The sequence below is a fragment of the Arthrobotrys flagrans genome, assembly GCF_004000055.1.
Source record: "Arthrobotrys flagrans strain CBS H-5679 chromosome Unknown unitig_8, whole genome shotgun sequence".
Lineage (NCBI taxonomy): Eukaryota > Fungi > Ascomycota > Orbiliomycetes > Orbiliales > Orbiliaceae > Arthrobotrys > Arthrobotrys flagrans.
Genome location: NW_027137553.1, coordinates 1,708,361 through 1,727,298, shown reverse-complemented (window position 1 = coordinate 1,727,298; position 18,938 = coordinate 1,708,361). Strand labels below are relative to the sequence as shown.

Genomic DNA, 18,938 nt, shown 5'->3' with positions numbered 1-18,938 from the left:
GTCTTCGTGCGACGAGCCCGAAAAGGTTTCCAGCAGCCAGTGCAGTGAAATGCAATACATATTAATACAGTCGCTAATATTGGGGAAGGGGGGGTTGCATAGTCCCTGACCATTGCAAGGGAATTGCAGAAGAAAAGAAGAAAAGAAAAGAAAAGAAAAGAAAAAGACATGACGGGTTAAGTCTAGTCATTTACTCGGCAACGACAAGCTCTGCTCTATTGCCGTTAGGAGAATTCTTTCTCTCGGTCAATATACTCCTCACTCTCTTCAATTCTTCCAATCATCCGGCGACGATTTTCGATTCCTCGCTCCCGTCCGACCTCCCTCTTCCCTGCCATGCCATGCCATGCCATGCCATCTTAGAGGACTCGGAACACAGAACTAAGAACTCAGAACCCAGAACCCAGACCACAAAAACTTAGGTCTCGACGCCAGGAACTTTTATAACAAGGAACTCGCTGGTTTCAAACATTTCGCTAAGAGCCCAGCCTCTTCCCCATTCCCACTCGAATTCAAATCCCCTTCCACCCCCTCTCACGCAGATTGCCGAAGCTAGTCAGACCCCCAGTTCAAACGTTTGTTACTTCGACCTGGGTCCTTTCGTGTTCTCTCCGTACGGTTTCGTAAAACATACTTCTCTTCGTGCGGAAACTACTTCAACTGCGGCTCCCGACGGAGCGGTTAACCGTCCCCAGATCCGTGACAGCGGCACGACAGCAATAAGCTTCTTTTCTGCAAAAAAAAATGCTAGTTCCCTTCGCCAGTGCTCTCCACTCGCTGACGTGATTTCGCCACGCTTTTCGTATCGATAATATCCTTCTTGTGGTCTCGATATAAAAGTGCTTCTATATCAAAAAATCATGAAGCCCAAGCAACCCCAGTCCGCCTTACCAACAACAGTGGCCGGCGCGCAAACTGCCACATCTCCAACACACATTCGATCCAAATCTACCGTCCCGTCCGCTACCTCCCTCACTCAGGTTACTACTGGTAACATCTCTCGATCTATATCCGCCTGCAATCGATGTCGTTCCCGAAAAACCAAGTGCGACCAGTTATTTCCCGCATGCACGGCCTGCGCAAAGGCGAGCGTAGAGTGTGTCGGTGTCGACGCTGCGACTGGGAGGGAGATTCCAAGAAGTTATGTGTCGCATTTGGAGGAACGGGTGGCTTTTTTGGAGAAGCAGTTGGCTAGTGGCGCTCAGTTGCAACCCTCATCCGGGGATTCGAGCAGGAAACGGAAGGCCGACGGGGGTATGGTCAGTCCGCTGAGTTCTCGGCCGTCCCAGGATTTTACAAACTTTCAGTCAAATGGACAACATATCAGCGTCGTAGGCGGAGGATCGAAACAGAATTCGGAAGGCCAGGTATTCACCGGGACGATTGGGCAGGTGGACGCTGCTCAGGAGGCCTTGCTCGGTCCTAGTGGGAAGGATATCTCGTAAGTTGGGACGTCACATGATCACCCATCGATATTCACTAACAGAACATCGACAGTTTCGCGAAATTGATGTTTGCGGCTGTCAAAGTCAGTAGCAAAACTGGTGGTCATCTACCAGCCAGAGTTGCCTCTTTCCGTGGTAAACTGCCCGAGCACTGGAAGAACAACACCGGACCTAACGAAGATGGTGACGCCCTGCCCCCAACCACCGCAGACCTTCAAACCGTTTTACAAAAGCCCGTCCCTGAATCATTTCCCGATAGAACAACAGCGGAGAAACTCGCTCTTGCCTATTTCAACCAAGCGAACCCTCAGATACCAATACTGCATAGGACGATCTTCATGGGAAACCTTAAGGCTGTTTATGATTGGCTTGCCGAACGTCCTGGACTCAAGGAAACGGACCTTCCGGAAGAACACATTCCGATGCTATACTATATGAACATGGTCTGGGCAATTGCTACTGGGATGAATGCGGCTTATCAGTCCATGCCGGAGAAGTTTCACGCCGCTGCAATGAAATATATTGATACGATTTTCTCAGCATCGAACAAATTAGACACGCTAAAGGGCGTTCTGTTACTCGCATTGTACAGTTTAATGCGGCCAGCCGTGCCCGGAGTGTGGTATGTCGTTGGGTCTGCCCTGAGGATATGCATTGATCTAGGTCTGCATCAAGAAACACCCCAGGTGCTTCGTGTCCTGGATGCTTTGACCATTGACACACGACGGCGATTGTTTTGGTGTGCATATTCACTAGACAGGCAGGTCTGCGTATACCTCGGACGACCGTTCGGAATATCAGACGACGCTATCAAGGTACCCTTCCCGGAGGACATAGACGACAGCTTAATATCAGAATACGGTATCCTCAAGGAGCATCCAAATGCGCTCAACAAAAGCTCGCGGACGATCGCGTGTCACATGTTTAGAATCCGACAGCTACAATCGGAAATACAGAAAATCCTTTACCAGCAAAGTGAACTTCCGAGGGAATTTAACAGCATCAATCATTGGAGGAAGGATATGGAGAGGCGTTTGAACGATTGGACGATATCAGTGCCAAAGAAAGATAATGAAGCGAATTGTGGCTACAATATGGGCTTTATCGACTTGAATTACCAACAAACACGGTTATTGCTATATGGACTCAGTCCGGCGGTTCCTAAACCGGATACAGCGGCATATCTTGTGATTTCCGACGCTGGTGATCGCATTATCAAAGCGTATAGGTCGTTACACCGAGCGAAGAGCATCAATTACACTTGGCTAGCCTGTCATAATCTCTTCACAGCTGGTATGCATCACCGAATCCCTTCAATTTAATTCACACTAACCCTTTCCCCAGGAACATCGTATCTATGTGCCCTTTGGCATAGTCCGGAAGTCCGGAAGCGAACCACCGTCGATCAAATTGACCACAATGCTATGGCTTGCAAATCGATTTTCGAATCAATGCAAGAGCGGTGCCCCGCTGCTATCGGCTGCCGGGATGTCTTCGAGAATCTGGCATCCGCCACAATCCAACTCTGCAGCAAGAAAGGTGATCTCCTCGGAGGTGGCCATCCTAGCAAGCGAATAAGAGGCGAAAGTAGTTCACGTCGGGCAACCGAAAAGACTGCGCTCGAGCCTGTTCACCATGCTCTCCCAGCCAGTCTAGCCAACATCGTTCACCATGTTCCTTCGCCTCCTCCTAGCGAACAGAACATCTTAACACCCATCTCGCAACCACGCCATACCCCGAGTGTTCAAGAATCCACACCTCTATCCGCATACGATGTCTTCCAACAAGACCCCTTAGCAATCGGTCCGCCGCTTCAACAACAGCAACCTATGGCACCGCCTGTAACCCACTACTCACGCCCTCTACAACAATCCCCTCCAGCCCCCCATGATCCCTTCGTCCTATCCCCACCCTCCCAATCTCCAATTTCACAACAACCCGTAATCAGTCCAGGAGCCCACTCCCACCACTCCTCAATATCAATGCAATCACCGCACTCCGCGCAAGACTCAATATTTTCTCCACACTCCGGCTTCCTTCCCGAAAATAATCCAAATCTAGAACAAATAATGCGCACAGCAAACGAACTTAGCAACGATACCTCTTATAATATATTTAATAGCGGATATGCGGATGATAGTACCGGTACTGGGAGTGGAGAGGATGGGATGGGAGGGAAGATGTACCAGTTGATGAGTGATGTTGGGGGTGGATCGATTTGGGGGGATCAGTTCATGTTTGAACTTGGGGATGGGAGTGGAGGTGGTGGAAGTGCTAGTACCGCGGGCGGGTACGCAGTTGGGTATAATGGGACGTTGAGTATGATGGGAGGTGGTGGGGTGGGAGGGGCTACAGATCATTTTAATAATTTTGTAGGGTTTTCCGGGGGTTTGTAAAGCTTTAATCTTGAAGTGTCAAAGACTGGGTGCCAGACACCATGATGGCTTAACTGTAACAAAAATATAAATATATATTGTGGGCGGTGGTGGTGCTGTTGGGGTTTTTGGATTTGAGGATATATTTTGGCATCTTTGATATTCTGTGGCGGATATCTCAACATTTTACCGGGTTTTTCTCTTTTCTCCCTTCCTTCTTCTTCTTTTCCTTTCCTTTTTATATCTTTTTTTCACTTTTTGCGATGGAGTATATGGGTGCTGACTTGAAAACTATTTTCCGTTCTGGAGCGGATGTGCGGGATACCAATTGGATATAAAGGACATTTTTTCTCTTTCTTTCTTAAGACCTTTCGATACCTTACCTTTTTAGAGACGGATAGGTTCATGAATATCAATTTCAACATTGCTTTTCATTTTCTAGCTGTACCATCAGTGCCTGAGTAGCTAGGTGCTCACCTATGTATGTTCCAGTTTGGTTTACGTGACATGTCGACAGCAGAGGACATTCATTTGTTAATCGTAATTGTGTTTCTTTTAAATTTTATGATTTTGTATGACTCTTTAAGGTCAATGAACGACAAAAAAAGTATGCAATGATTTAGAGTACAACAATGTCAGGAAGCTTGAGTGCTTCGCTAGTATGAGGGAAAGCAGTTTTAAAAAACAAGATTAGTCATTAAGAAGCAACCTCCTTTGTTTGGTCTTTTTATAGACTCTGTAGGCGCTCGACTGAGAAACGAATTCAATATGCCCCGTGAAATGCAACAAAAAGGAATACTGTAGTATAATTCCTTACTAACTTTTTATATTCCTGTACCAAAACTTCTACATCCCATATCCAATCTTCCTCCCCATCACACCTTTCCTTTACATAAAGGTCTTCATACCGTGGCCCAATCTACCAGGCTTATACTTACTATACCCAGTAGACCTCTCACCATTCAACTTAGCAACAAGCGGTAAATCCCTCGAACTCCTTCCCACAAACACCAACTTCTCAGCAGGGCTGATAACCCAATTCTGGGTAGCAGTATCCCAACGAGAGATATCCCTTCTAGTGATCGCAAAGGTCACACTGACGGATTCTCCAGCATCAACAGAGACTCTGCGGAACCCACGTAGAACACGGACCGGATCGTCCGATTCACCTTGTGAGATGTAAAGTTGGACGATTTCCTCACCGTTACGTTTTCCGGTGTTGGAAATGGTGACGTTGACTTCGTAGAGGATGTCGTAGAGACCTGGGTTACCACCCGGTGCGCCACCGGCGGGACGAATGGCAGTGCCGTTTGGATCATAGGCGTCGGATGGGCCGTGTTCGCCGTCTTGTCTTACGTCGCTAGTGTCGTTGAGCCATGGGTAGTTGTAGTAGCGGACTTTTTGGAATCCGTCGGGGAAGAGGAGGGATTCGGCGGATTCTGTTACTTTGGTGGTTTTGGCGGATGGGGTGCGGCCGTTGAAGGGGACATAGGGCCCGGCGTTGGTTTTGCGGACTTTGATGTCGTGGTATTTCCAGGTTGTGTAGGAGAGGCCGACTGGTTTTGGATGAAAACGTGGAGGGTTAGTATTTCTTGCCGTGAGCTAGAATACGTCGTGGCTAACGTGGAGATATCATGGCGAACGTGGGAATTAAAGGAAGAGGGAACTTACAACCAAATTCGAAACGGGGTTCGATGTTATGCTTATCAAAGTAGCGGTGGTCAATGAGGAGCCCGCTCAAGTCTATAGATTCGCCACGTCTGTTAGATTTCTTTTTTCAAGCATTTCTTTCTCTCGGAATTTTGGACTTACTTTGCTGAGGCGCATAGGTGTTATCTGGTTTGTACATGAGGTTGACACCGTAGTCTGTGGCCTTCTTCGCGATAGTGAATGGAAGACGACCGGGCTCGACCAAACCGTAGAGAACATCGACGATGGAATTTCCGCTCTCTTGACCGGGGAGACCAGCGTAAAGGACGGCGGTAACATTAGGATGGCTATATTTCGTCGTTAGTACACCGGTATATATATAATAATAACCTTCATAAGAATTCTCTTACTCAATCCATTCTTCCACTATCACAGGTCCAGGAGCATGGATGGTAACAATGGTATTGTTGCAGTTCGCAGCGACCGTCCGGATGACTTCTTCTCCATTCGACCAGAGGGTAAGGTTTTTGCGGTCACCCTGGTTTCCATCGACGATGGCAAAACCTTCTCCAGCCTGTGCCTTCACGAAAACGAGACAAGCGGAAGCCTGGGTGGCAGTATGTTCCATTTGGAGAGTGGCATAGTCGTCAACAACCCATTGAATGACAGTACCATCGGCGATAGCCTTGTTCTGTAGCGCAGATAGCGGAGAGATCAAATATGGGAAGTTGGCCGTGCCGGAACCCCATCCCATAGCAACTGTACCGTCTGCACAGGCGCGATCAGGACATCCGTTTGGACCCTTCGGGTTATCAGTAGCATCGGATCCGAAGACAGCGATTTGTCTCGGCCTTTGGAGAGGAAGTGCACTGCCGTTGTTCTTGAGGACGACGGTTCCTTTGGCAGCGATTTCACGGATGAGAGCAGCATGGTTGCCACGAACGTCAACGTTTCCGTTGATAAGTCCGTAGCTTTCTCTGGCGAACCAGTGTCTGTATCCGTAAACATCAGTAGTCCAGGAGGCGAGGTTTACATCAACTCTGTCCTTGTCAAGACCAACTTTGTAGAAAGAAGCCTACAGTCATTCAAAGTCACTTAAGTTAGAAAATCTTGAGTCACATCTATGTTGTGATAACTTTTGGGATTCGGAATTTACCATAATGCGGGTTGCCATATCTTCCTCATTGTCAGCTCCTAATCCCGGGTGCCTAGTTAAAGTGAAGGATCTACTTACCATCCAGCCTCCATATTGGGACACTCCCGTTAAGGACGGCACCAGTCAAGTTCGACGCCCTATCAGATCCTTGTTAGAACGTGCGGAATTTTCAGCATCCATTAAAGATTCACAAACATACCACCACGCGTTTCCAGAGTAGAATATCTGGTCACCCGGCATAGCCTATTTTGCATAATCGTTAGACAAGGGATTACGAATGCTTGCTAATGCTGGTTTAAGGAGAATATACCATATCTAGAGGTCATTGCATATGCATTAGCCAATCCATGTCCACTTCCAGATCCTGGCGGAATATCGGAATACTTACCAAGGCCGGCCAAAGCAGTTGCTGGAAGCAAATCACGTTAGCCACTATCATCTTCCTGTCTCACAGGCATATTCAGGGGGCACCTCATACCGACGCCGCCACTATGGGAAATAACGTTAGTTTGATAGAAATGATTGTAGACGGGACATATAGATACTTACTGCTGAGCCTGCCAATCAGACACAACGAAACTGATTGTATCCACAACTGTTAGAGATCATTGTCATCCATGTTGGTGTTCTGATTGGGGATTAGTTACCCTGGGAATCCAAGTTCATTTTTCAAGATACCATTCATCAATTCGCTGTTCTGGCAACCATAGGAGTTGTTGATCTAAAAGACGGCCTTGTCAGCCGGTTGAATCGCCGTCTATATTGCAGCTGGCGATCTTACTTGGTTGTAACTATGACAAGGTAGGATTGTTAGTCCGAATCCTAAATCCAGGCACATCGCCACGGTTGAAAAGCAGAAGCAGGTTGGAGTTACTCACGAGCACATGATGGAGCCGACGCCAGCCTTGACCGCGTCAGCGAAAGGCCAGGCGTACACCTCATGCATCGTACGATCATCGAGGTTGGCACTGATACTTTCATTGACAGCGATTGCGTTTTCCCCACGTTGTCGATAGTGTTCCTACAACGTTTCAAAAAACAACAGGTTAGCATCATGCATGATCATGTGTTTTTCCGTTGAGCCGCTCATATAGAGAGAGTACGCCTCCAGGACAAAAACGCATTTTCAAAGAATCGACTTTTTGTACATACCTGTTCGTTAGCTGCATATTTATTTTCCTTAAGTCAGTCATTCATCCACGAATAATTCCAAATATCTCTAAAAACTAGAGATACAGGAGGCTCAAGTTTAGAACGCACCGATAAAATGCTTCGCGCATGCAATAACCCCTGCGTCCTATATTGAATGACTAGTTAGTCATCGTGAAAAGTTGCGATTTTTTTTCCGCTATTGTATACGTACCTGGATGCCTCGGACTGCAGATGCGAGCCCGGCTCCACTAAGGTATGGGTCTGAGCCTCCGCCCTCCCAGTTCCTGCCACCTGTATATAAAAATTAGTTTTTATAAACCTTGGATGAATCATCTACAGGGTCGATTCGACTTACCCTCCGGGAACAATCCCAAGGGCCCAGAGACGGGGCCGAGCTGGACGTCGACTCCCTTGCCACGGTGCTCCATGCCCATGGCGAACCCTCGAGCGTATGCTAAATCGTCATCCCATGTAGATGCAATTGTAACACCGGCAGGAAAAGCTGAGGAGTACTGTCCAAATCGGATGCCTGTTTTATCCCTTGAATGTGAGCCAACCTTGTAGGTAGCCAATCAGGCTGGATCCATTGTTCGGATCCATCTAGCTCGATAGGGGAATCGATACTTACCAAGAGGGCTATCCTGGAGACATAGACCCCTGATACCAAGTCGAGGAACACCACCGGTGTTTCCTACACATTGTTCACCTTCCCAACCGACACCGGAAGTCAAGTTTACTGTGGAAACATCAAACGTGAGCGAAAGTTACAATCACATAATGCGAATGCATTCGAAACAAATTCCGGAAGCCGAGATAGTTAGGCAGACATGCAGGCTCAAGAACAATAGAGTCATTTGGCCGCATGTAGTATTCTTCTTCTTCCAGATGTATGAAAGTGGAGACGATTCCTAAACTTGGAATCATCTTTTTTCGGTGTCCGTTACAATATAAAAACTGAAAATGCAGGGCAGAATCGGCTAGGGTTAGGGGAAGCAATTGTGTTGTGTGTGGTTGATATTGCACATTTGCACCAAGCATCGACGGGATACTCAGCCTCATTTAATTTCGGCCTGGCAAGATGCTTACACAGTACATACCTTTTTCTGCGATAGTCATTTGTGCAACGACGGCTTGCGCCTTTGAATATGCCTCGCTCCATTCTGGGGAGTTGTTCCCAGTTCCGATTGGGGGTGGATATGCTGGCGGCGAGTGGTCTTCGAAAGTCGGAATCTCCTGTGCAACATAAAGTATACGCGCCGGGCGCAAAAGAGCATCAGCATACGATATGATATAATCATCGAAGCATGTAACGTATTTCATGCGGCCGCAGCTAGCGAACCGAACTTTGCACCATCGTTTTCCAGTTCGGGGAAAACTTTGCGACAGCATAGCTCTAAAGTCGGAATCCGCCGTTTAAGGACTTGCACTTGCACTTGCGACGCTTCGACGCATGGCACAGCACCGTCGCTGGCCAAAATGGTTCACTTTCAGTATAGAGGAAGCGAGACGAGCCGTACCGGTTCTTGGGCGCCCGTTAGGGCTGAGAGGAACAGAATAGCATTTCCAAGTACAAAGACTTTGCTGGGAGCCATTATTGCAAAAGATGTGTAGAAGCAAAGAAGCTTCTCCGCAGCCTGTTAACGGGATGAAAACTGGCGTGAAAACTTTTTGTTTTTACAAGAAAGCAGAGGAAGAAGTCATAGAGAGAAGCCTAATTGATGCTGACGATGCGAGCGATGTCGGTACTTTCCTGCACTCCAAAGGTGTTGGGTGAAGAGCTCAGACGGAAAAGCAAGGCCCCTTCACAATTATATGAGAAATTCCTGGGACCTCAATTGCGATTCATCCGCCGAACAATAAAACATCCTGAACCACCTGCATGCAACCAGAAACCTAACTTCCGAAAAGACTCCAAAGCTTCGTAGAAAATTCTTGTGATTCACATTGCAGACTTTCGTTACCCAAGAAAAATGTGTGTCCACTAGATACTAGCAATGCAAGGCCAGGGGCATTTAGATCGAGCTTGCTCGCTCCGGGTAAGCGAGTAACTGCCCCAAGGACTTCAGGAAACCTAATTCGTCACAATTCCGACCTGCACCTGGCTTTTTTATTCCGCGACCAATCTAAAACCTCTTCACGGAAAAAGCGGGGAAGTTGATAATTGACGGTAGAAGTCTGGGCGGTAGATTGACATTCCACGAACGTAACATTACTCGAAACATGTAGATGTGCGTGTGATGCACACAAGCAGGTGGATATTAGTACGATGCTTCGGAAAGACTCGCTCCATGTTCGAGGCACCAAACTGGAATTATTTCGGGTCAATTGGTCGAATGAGCTCAGTCAGATAGAGGCGGCGACAAGGCCTCTGACCGACTACTTAGCTAGAGATTCGAGGCGACACTCGGGCGCTAATGGTTAACGTAGGCCGATTACTGTAGGCCTCTTGGTAGCCTATAAACAATAAAATAGCCTTTTAGGCAGCTTGATCTTCAACACACTGAGATTGCTGCGAATGTGGAGATGCCGCATCCAGGCGCCAATGTTCCGATTCACCTCCCCTGCTTCACTGCAGTACATACAGTTCGTAATGCAGCGAGGATACAAAAGCGAAGACCCAGAATACGTTCTAAATAAAGTATTCTTTCTGCAAGCCATCGTATGTATAGCTTCTCGGGCCTCCATATTGAGTATTTCGATCCTATTTCCAAAAGAACTATCGATATGTGGAAACCAAACAAAAAAAGGGTATACCACTATACTTAATGTAAGTATTATGCAAGTGCGTACATGCGTGAAATTCCTGTAGTCCAAACCTCTCATGCAAGGACAGCAAGGTGCACCTGCTACTAGAGTTCCTGTCGACTAATACCGTGTGTGACGTCAAAAAAAACCATTATGCCGAGGCATGGGCTATATGGGCCATGGCTTTGTAGGGTTACTGCGTACAGGAATACTGCACGCCGGGTTCCGCACCCAGCCCTATGGCTTTAAGTGTTTGTTAGCCAAGAGGAAGGCGGAGCAATCATAAGGACCTCGAAATAAAGGGCTATATATACATCACACCGCAAGTACAAAAAGTCGATTTTTTCGTACAAAAAGTCGATTCTTCGGTTGCATTTATTAACCTGCTATCCCTCTCTCAGAAAATTTTGGCGAGAGATGTTATAAACAAGGGGAGTGTTTGAATGTTGGAATTCGCCGTTTAGCGTTTGTAACACAAGAGAGCGGGAGAATGCAAAGCCTCAGTGGAGACTTTATCCATCAATTTGTCATGATAGAAGCTTAAGTTCACATTAATCAATCAATCAAAACCTTCGGTTGCATTTAAAACATCCGGAAATACAACATGCGACACCCGTGGGCTGCAGACATTGTTGATTATGTATGTACAAGCCCTTTGATGCCTGAAAGCCACAAGAGACACAAGTTCCTTCGTGGAATATGCCGCACTTGCTATTTCGATGTGTCTCTATCAATCCTAATTGATCAATTGGCTACACTAGAGATTAATATTCCGAAGGACGCCCGAGATGGTGTCGACAAAAAATAAATTAGACGTGTTACAACACCCTGTCGATCCCAATTACTATGCATTGGATAGGAATGTACCCCTATGCGGGAACCTGTTGGCGACACTGTGCCGTTCCTGAATATAGGGATGCGACCATGAGGTCCGCGGGTCCGACATTCAAGATGCATGCACAACCCCAAAGGCGCAAAATGTGTACCGGCAACGTTAACCGTCGCCAACCCGACGGGGCGTTCTTCTAGAAGATCCAAGAGCTTCGATTTCCAAGACAGTTAACCGTTTTGAGACAGTGTCGATGCAGTTGAAAATGTGTGGATCTCAATCGCGTGGCTTTGCGTCTACACTTTGGGTCGCACAGAGATCCAATTGTTCAGGGATAAGCGAAAGAAGACGAAGGCAGCTTAGTCTGTGTCTAATTCTGCAACTATCGAAGCTTCTACACATTTGATCGATCGCAGAGGTACATGCATCGCCGTGGTCTAAAACGTCTACGGGAGCCAAAATAAGAGTACGGCGACCCTGAGCAATGAGGCTAAGTCCGCATTGTATTGGTTGGTTTGTGCATGTGCGTTTCCGCCCAGTTTAGTGTGGTGTACGTGCGGGCATTTCTTTGAAATAATATATCCTCAAGCGGAAATACTTTACAGGCGAGTTCACTAAAGCCCAACAAACAGTACCATCCAAAGTATTGACTGCGTTTGAATGCTAAACCAACTAACTAATATCGTTACTGACTAAGCCGGCTACAGTTGTGTGGAGTGAACATACTATCCCCACCTTCACACAAACAACGACAAGGGTCTACCACACCCGCCAAAAGCGCATTCAGCTAAGGCGCCCCACTTTCTTTTTTGAAGAGTCAGCCTCCATGAGGGCCTAGAGAAGACAATTAAATGATGGCGTCTTTGTTGACTGGCTGGAGTGTCAGGCCAGAGAAAGTTTGGAAATATTTTGGCGCCAGCAAAGCCTCAATTTCGGGTGCTTAGAGAGTGTCATATGAAGGTTTCTCGGTAACCTCATGGGCTTTCCAATGTCCCGGGTTTGAAGACTCATGGACGGGAGATATCAGCCTCCTAAACTCAATATGGAAGCAATTAATGGTTAGGGAGCATTCCTAAAACACTGTGATGACAGATAATCGGATAGAACCATGCCCTCGTCTATTCAATCCCTAAATTGGCGCCCTATGAGCCAAAGGGTCACGCATCCCATCTTCCCGTATTCCTACTCCCCAAGACTCGATACGTCAGTTCCGGCTACAGGGTCTGTGAGTCAAGAAGGCTGAAATGCACCGGGTCAATCTGCGTCAACTTGAACGCGAGAATCGTCACTGCGAGACGCGGTTAGTCCTCCGTGGGGCCCTGTCGTCGCACACCAGACCAGGCGGATCTTTGGTGTCGTTAGCTATATGTTTTATTTTTCTTTCTTTATGTGGATTGGGCCTGTCTAGTCTCTTTTAGGCCTGTCAGTGCTTTGCTTTGAGCAAGCTGCCTTGCCGTAAAGGATCCTCGAAATAAGGATTGAAACGTTTTCAGCACAACGTTGTGATCCGGATCCAAGATTTAAATAATGCTGATACCCGCCTCCAGATGCACTCATTCTCTAGACACATCATCATCAAGATCTTCAAGACTCATACCAAAGCCCTAAAGGCAACTAATAAAACGATCTCGATTCTTTCAAGCATTCGGCTGAAACCCCCCACCGCTGTAACAACCAGCGGTCTACACTAGTATTATATCATTCCTAATCAGCTATCTAAGCGAAATATTTCACAATGGGAAAACCATGGGAGACATATAAACAAGAGATCTACCGCTACTACATCGAGGAAGGCAAGCCTCTTGCAGAAGTGCGTGAGATTCTCAAGTCGAAATACAACTTCGAAGCTTGGTATGTTGGATCCCGCTCAATTCGCGAATGAGGCGTCAATTGTGTGCTGACTAAGTATATTTTCCTACCAATAGCAAACGAAGTTATCAAAATCAGATCGAAGTATGGGGTTTCAAGAAGAATGTGCGGTCTGCAGATATGCGCGCCTATCTCGAACAAAAGCAGCAGAATATTCCAGATTCCGAGATGGGATTGAGCCAAGACATCATCGACAAGATTACCCCGCGGAAGGTTCGAAGATATGAGAAGCGCTATGCTGGAAAGTCAAGCCCCAGCCGCGAGACAACATCTCCAAGGGAGAGTAGACGGCCAGAAGAGTATGAAAACTGGGAGAGCTATGACCCGCATAGCCTTTTTGATTACCCAGAATCATATCCTGTTACTCCTTCTCATGGTTCTGAAGACCATTTCTATACTGAGGACATGATTTCCAAGTGAGTGGCCTCCACAAAATTTGTACATACACCGTAACGATGGGAACAGCAAATTCTAATAAGTCTTTCTCTGTGCTAGTTATCCAAGCTACCAAGACCATCGGTTGTCATATTCCGCTGCCACCCTTGGGGAGCCTATCTACGCCTCGACAGCTGAATACAGCACAATGGGATCCTTAACGGCAACCGACTACGGATACCGGTCCTCCCATGATGCCCACGCTCGGTATAGGTCAGAAAGCCAGTGGCACATTGATGGATCATCCCCTACTGATGGTATTTATTATACTGCAGCCCATCACGTACTCCCCACACATCTACAAGCGTAAGGCAAACAGCAAACTCGATAGAGCTGATGAAAGCTGCGCTGGCGGGGCGGTACGATGACATTCGAAGATTGTTAATGGGCGGAGAAACTCCTAATGTGGCAGATCGTGACGGGAACACTTCTCTTCATTATCTCGTCCGAGGGTTTCATAAGCTTCTTGACCGCGCTGCCAATTCACCCGGACTCCTATCCGGCGACCGTTCTGTGGGAAGTTCAGAGGAATTTGAGGAAAGGATCGCAGGGTTTAACGCTTGTTTGAATTTACTGTTGAGTTACGGCGCTATAGCTACACCAAACGAGAGGGGGGACACGGCGGCTCAGATGGCTTCTGCTCGACTTGCTCAATACACAAAGGATCCGTATAATGCGGCCGCGGGGACACATAAACAATGGACACAATTCGTCAATTCAATGTCAGCTGCAACGCGCGAATATACCCGATGAAGAAACGACCCGAAACCGTTAATCACGAATCGAAACGGGAAACGCAACTTCTCGGATGCAAAGAAGACATTCCATGAGTCCGAAGGATCGCTTCTATTTTTCGAATCGATATGCCGACCAAATCCCACCCTCTAGTTTGGAAAATGGGATTTCTTATTCATTAGAGTTTTTTGCTTTTTGGGGGGGGGCATTCGATATGAGTTCAGGGCGTCTTGTACTGTTTCTTTTTCTTTTTCTTTTTCTTTTTCTTTTTTTTGTCACTAGTTCCGATTTACTAGTAAGCTTGATTTGGCCATGTTTTTTGGGCTTATTCCACGGCGTTACGATAGGCATATTTGCGGGCATTTTAGTTTTTGATTATTTCATCTGTATGTAACTATCTTTTGGGGTTTGGCTGGAATTGCCAGAATCCTTTGTTCTGGGAGTTGCATCTGTCTGCATAGCTAGCGAGCGATACTGGACTGGAGGTCACAATACCAAAATACACTACCTATCTTCTCCCTTACAACCCACTCATCGAAACATCCTAAACTAGTGTACTAAAATTCCCAGTTTTTTTTTTTTTTTTTTTTTTCGTGGGTTCCTTTTTTTTTGTGAACAAGGCGTGGTTTTGCTGACCGCATCAGCCGTGCCGCCTCTCTTCCTAGAAACAAAAGCTTTAGGTATGCAGAATAACCGCTTATTGATCTCTGGATCCTGAGAGCCGCTTGATCCTTCAGTTCAACAATAAACCGGAAACACCACGTAACCGGTGTACAAAAAAGGAATCTCAACGTTAAGCTCCGGACGTCTCGCAAACGACATCCCATAAATCATCATCTGATTCGACAGCGTCCACGTTTTTTCGTCGTTCCCGTCTGACGTATGACTCTCGCAACCTATCCCCCAAGCTTTTCTAAGCATGAGGTATTCGCGAAACCCGATTTAAGACTACAACGTCGTCTCGCTTCTCCACTTTTTGTAGTACATGCAGGTATTGTCATGCCACCTTGGCATTGTCAGAAATATAGTTACTGCTATGTATGAATGCGACCTTAATCGCGACCGTGATATAGCTCATTAGCTTAGCTCTTCTGACAGGTTTTTCTGCAGGCATAGCTTGGGTAATCGTCCGATTCCTTGTTTCCAACTATCAGGACCAATAAATCCATCAGATCGGAAAGCTTGAACTTCATTGGGACATCGCTTTGTTTGATTCCTTGCGTTGAGTTAAAGCCTTGTGTAACATGGACTCCAGATTTGAACTCGTCTGCCCCCAAGAGACTCCCTGCAGGCGAGGTGCAAGCATGGCATATATCTGCGACAGCGCAGTTCCCACACGTTACAGGCCTTTAACGCAGCGGATGATGGCCTGGCGTCGGGCTTGTGCTTGCCGGATACCGACATTGTGATTCGGGGCGAGAGTACAGACGGTAGGGTCATGTGGAAGCTGCAAGCCTTAAGTGGGATCTGGTATTCACGTGAGCCTGCGGCATTAAGCGGAGGGGCGTGGTTAACGAAATACCTGAGCCTGATAGTTGAAGCTCGCTATGTTATACGTACGGGTATGCAATATATGTGGCTTTTACGAGATATCCTGTCATGATAGGGAAAACTTCAGTATCATTGGGCGAGGAAATTTTAGCCCTGAACAGAAATGTCACGAATTGTGAATTCAAGCTGTGGAAAATCTGCCCATGGGCCGGCCTACGGTCATTATTTGATCCTGGGGCCAGTTTTATGCCAAAACGAGATACCTACTTATTCTGTCCTAAATTGTTACACCAAGCCTCGCGAGGGATTCGAAGCCATCCCGATATCGATCTAACTCCACGCGTATCGCCACAAGCAATCCCATGTCCAAAATTTCCCGCCGTCCATGCCTCAACACATCCGCCGGCAAAATTCCACCTAAATTCCACAAACCCCTCCACAGACATGCCTGGTTTCTTTCCGCATGTCCACCGCCCTTTTTAGCTTCCGGGCTGCAGGCCCTCCCAAAAAAAGTTAATCTAGCATGTATTGCTTGTAGAAACTCCACTCGTCATTTGGAAACTAGGGCATGACATAAGCACGGACTAGCGGCGGTCGAAGAAAAAAGATAGACAGAGAAATCGATGTGGGGCTAGCTGCTTTCTTGAATCCGTCACCCGTAACTATATAAGTTGAAAAGCCCTGGAAAAATTTCTTATCGCCACCTACTTCCTCCTTTATTGTTTACCAATTGCATTTATTCGTCTCGAAAACTTTTGTTGAGATTTCCAAATTTCCACTTCCCGTCCTACTCTGTTAAATTGGTCGCCAATCGACTTTACGAGTTCTAAGCTAAGATAACGAGCTTCAACCAATTGCGCAAAATGGTTTACCCAGAAACTTTCATCGCCTTCAGATCTCCCTCTGCAGAGAATTGGTTGGACTTTCAGAAGCAGGACTTCACTCCAAAGAAGCTTGAAGATAACGATGTTGACATCAAGATCGAGTGCTGTGGTATTTGTGCCTCAGATGTTCATGTATGCTTCGCCCCCTTCCTCCCTTCAGACCAGAACCCCCTCGCTCGCCGTTATTTTCGCGCTTCCCGAAAGATATACTTTTTCCGGAATACATGCTAAATATACATGCTAAATATTTTTGTCTAGAAAATTTCCGGCCAATGGGGTGATACGCCTTACCCTCTTGCTGTAGGTCATGGTTAGTACAATCTCATAAGCACCTTATGGAGAAAGCCACAGCTAACGAGCACATTCAGAGATCGTTGGCAGAGTTGTCGGTGTAGGCCCGAAGGTCAACAGCGTCAAAGTCGGACAGCGTGTGGGTATGGGGGCTCAATGTTGGAGCTGCGGCGACTGCAAGCAATGCAACAACGATAACGAAACGTACTGCAAATTCCAGAAAGGTATATTCAAACAGTTCTCTGACCAAGGCAATCGAATAGTCCGCTGAAAGTGTGATTTTGAGTATATTAGACACATATGGTGCCCTTCAATCAGATGGGACTATATCCCAAGGTGGATATTCGTCGCATGTCCGAGTACACGATTTCTGGGTCTTCCCTATTCCCGAGAAACTAGCATCAGTGGACGTCGCGCCGATGTTATGTGCTGGTATCACGGTCTATTCTCCACTTGTTCGGAATGAAGCCGGCCCTGGAAAGAAAGTCGGCATTGTCGGAATGTAAGTTCAAGGTACCCCGAAACCCAGTTGATAAGATTTATAAAATATCAATTGACAATCCGTGATAACTAGTGGTGGACTCGGTCACTTCGGAATCATGTTCGCAAAAGCCCTTGGTGCAGAAGTGTGGGCCATTTCACGTTCCGAAGCTAAAAAAGAAGATGCCCTGAAACTCGGTGCAGATGGCTACATCGCTACTGGCGCGAGCGAAAACTGGGCTGAAGAACACGAATTCAGCTTCGATTTGATCATAACCACAGCGAACTCGACCGAAAACTTTGACCTTGGCAAATACTTAAGCCTGTTGACTGTCCATGGAAAATTCATCATGGTGGGGCTGGCTCCTGGCGACGGACAAAAGGTTTCGGCCTTTGACCTTCTTGGAAATGGATGCTTTATCGGCGCCAGCCATCTTGGAAGCCGAACGGAGATGTTGGCTATGTTAGATCTTGCTGCAGAGAAGGGATTGAAGTCTTGGTCGGAAACTATTCCTATTTCTGAGGAAGGGTGCAAGACCGGGGTGACCAGGCTATTGAAGAATGATGTTAGGTACCGTTTTGTCCTGACTGATTATGAGAAAGCCTTTGATCAGTAAATTTGGTGTTTGGGAGTTTAAGCGTATGGAAAAGTAAACGGCGTTCATATGAAGATGATGTATATAGAATGCCCATCACGAAGCGTGTAATAGTCTAGCGAGGATATACCAAATTGATTACGTCATTGTACAGTCGAAATTATAGACCATCTATCTTATAAGATCTTATTTCATGCAGGAATATTAGTATGAATTTTATAAAGTTATAAGTCTGCAGATGTATACATGTAGAATTTTGTTGTATATTTTGGGAACTTATTACATATCGTACGTTCGCCTGCAAATACACTGGCTGTCGGCCTCATCAGGCTCCGGGCAGCCTGCCACCCCGCGCCCGGAGGCTCGGCTAAATACCGGTTACCCCACGCTAATGCAGTCCCTCGTGGGCCCCAGCATTTAAGCGAAAACCTTGGCTACGGGAAGATAATTTTCCGCCAACCGGAGGCAACCAGCCCAACTTCCAGTGTCTGGAAAATCAAACGATGGGTCTCGGCGGCTGTCAAAAAGTTGGTCTAAAGTCCATTCTGCCTACGAGGAACGAGTTTAGCCGGTGCGGGGAAACTCAGGTTCCTTTCGGTATGTGCCTGAAATCTTGGGACAAGTTCAATTGTAGGGCGATATCACAAAGTAAAGCTTCTATGATTAGCAGAGGTAAGGGAATGTTGCAAGATAGGTCTTATTTGATTTCCGATTACGTTGAAGTGGTGCAGCATCGAATAACAGATCTACAATAATTACCGTTTCAAATCCCAATTGATTTTTGTTCCAAATTTGGGGCAAACTA

At 46.8% G+C, this 18,938-nt stretch overlaps 4 protein-coding genes across 4 annotated transcripts; 3 read left to right on the top strand and 1 right to left on the bottom strand.

The window, feature by feature from the left end:
* Positions 1-860: 860 nt before the first annotated feature.
* On the top strand, positions 861-3,841 carry DFL_007002 (uncharacterized protein; the record flags this gene model as incomplete). The annotated part of the gene is made up of 3 exons (XM_067636517.1): positions 861-1,441; positions 1,498-2,738; positions 2,790-3,841. 3 exons carry the CDS (start codon positions 861-863, stop codon positions 3,839-3,841), a joined length of 2,874 nt encoding a protein of 957 aa, XP_067488124.1.
* Positions 3,842-4,708: 867 nt separating this feature from the next.
* DFL_007001 (uncharacterized protein) lies at positions 4,709-9,370 on the bottom strand (the record flags this gene model as incomplete). Its single annotated transcript, XM_067636516.1, has 21 exons — positions 4,709-5,376; positions 5,492-5,563; positions 5,633-5,817; positions 5,881-6,545; positions 6,627-6,646; positions 6,705-6,763; positions 6,826-6,869; positions 6,937-6,941; positions 7,015-7,035; positions 7,105-7,115; positions 7,176-7,205; positions 7,274-7,347; positions 7,408-7,417; positions 7,505-7,647; positions 7,779-7,789; positions 7,887-7,923; positions 7,990-8,069; positions 8,134-8,307; positions 8,407-8,514; positions 8,876-9,011; positions 9,296-9,370. 21 exons carry the CDS (start codon positions 9,368-9,370, stop codon positions 4,709-4,711), a joined length of 2,628 nt encoding a protein of 875 aa, XP_067488123.1.
* A 3,717-nt stretch (positions 9,371-13,087) lies between these two features.
* DFL_007000 (uncharacterized protein) lies at positions 13,088-14,409 on the top strand (the record flags this gene model as incomplete). Its single annotated transcript, XM_067636515.1, has 4 exons — positions 13,088-13,203; positions 13,278-13,637; positions 13,717-13,863; positions 13,932-14,409. The coding sequence occupies 4 exons, from the start codon at positions 13,088-13,090 to the stop codon at positions 14,407-14,409; spliced, it is 1,101 nt and encodes a 366-aa protein (XP_067488122.1).
* Positions 14,410-16,745: 2,336 nt separating this feature from the next.
* DFL_006999 (uncharacterized protein) lies at positions 16,746-18,154 on the top strand (the record flags this gene model as incomplete). The annotated part of the gene is made up of 5 exons (XM_067636511.1): positions 16,746-16,898; positions 17,025-17,076; positions 17,135-17,281; positions 17,352-17,559; positions 17,632-18,154. 5 exons carry the CDS (start codon positions 16,746-16,748, stop codon positions 18,152-18,154), a joined length of 1,083 nt encoding a protein of 360 aa, XP_067488121.1.
* Positions 18,155-18,938: the final 784 nt, after the last annotated feature.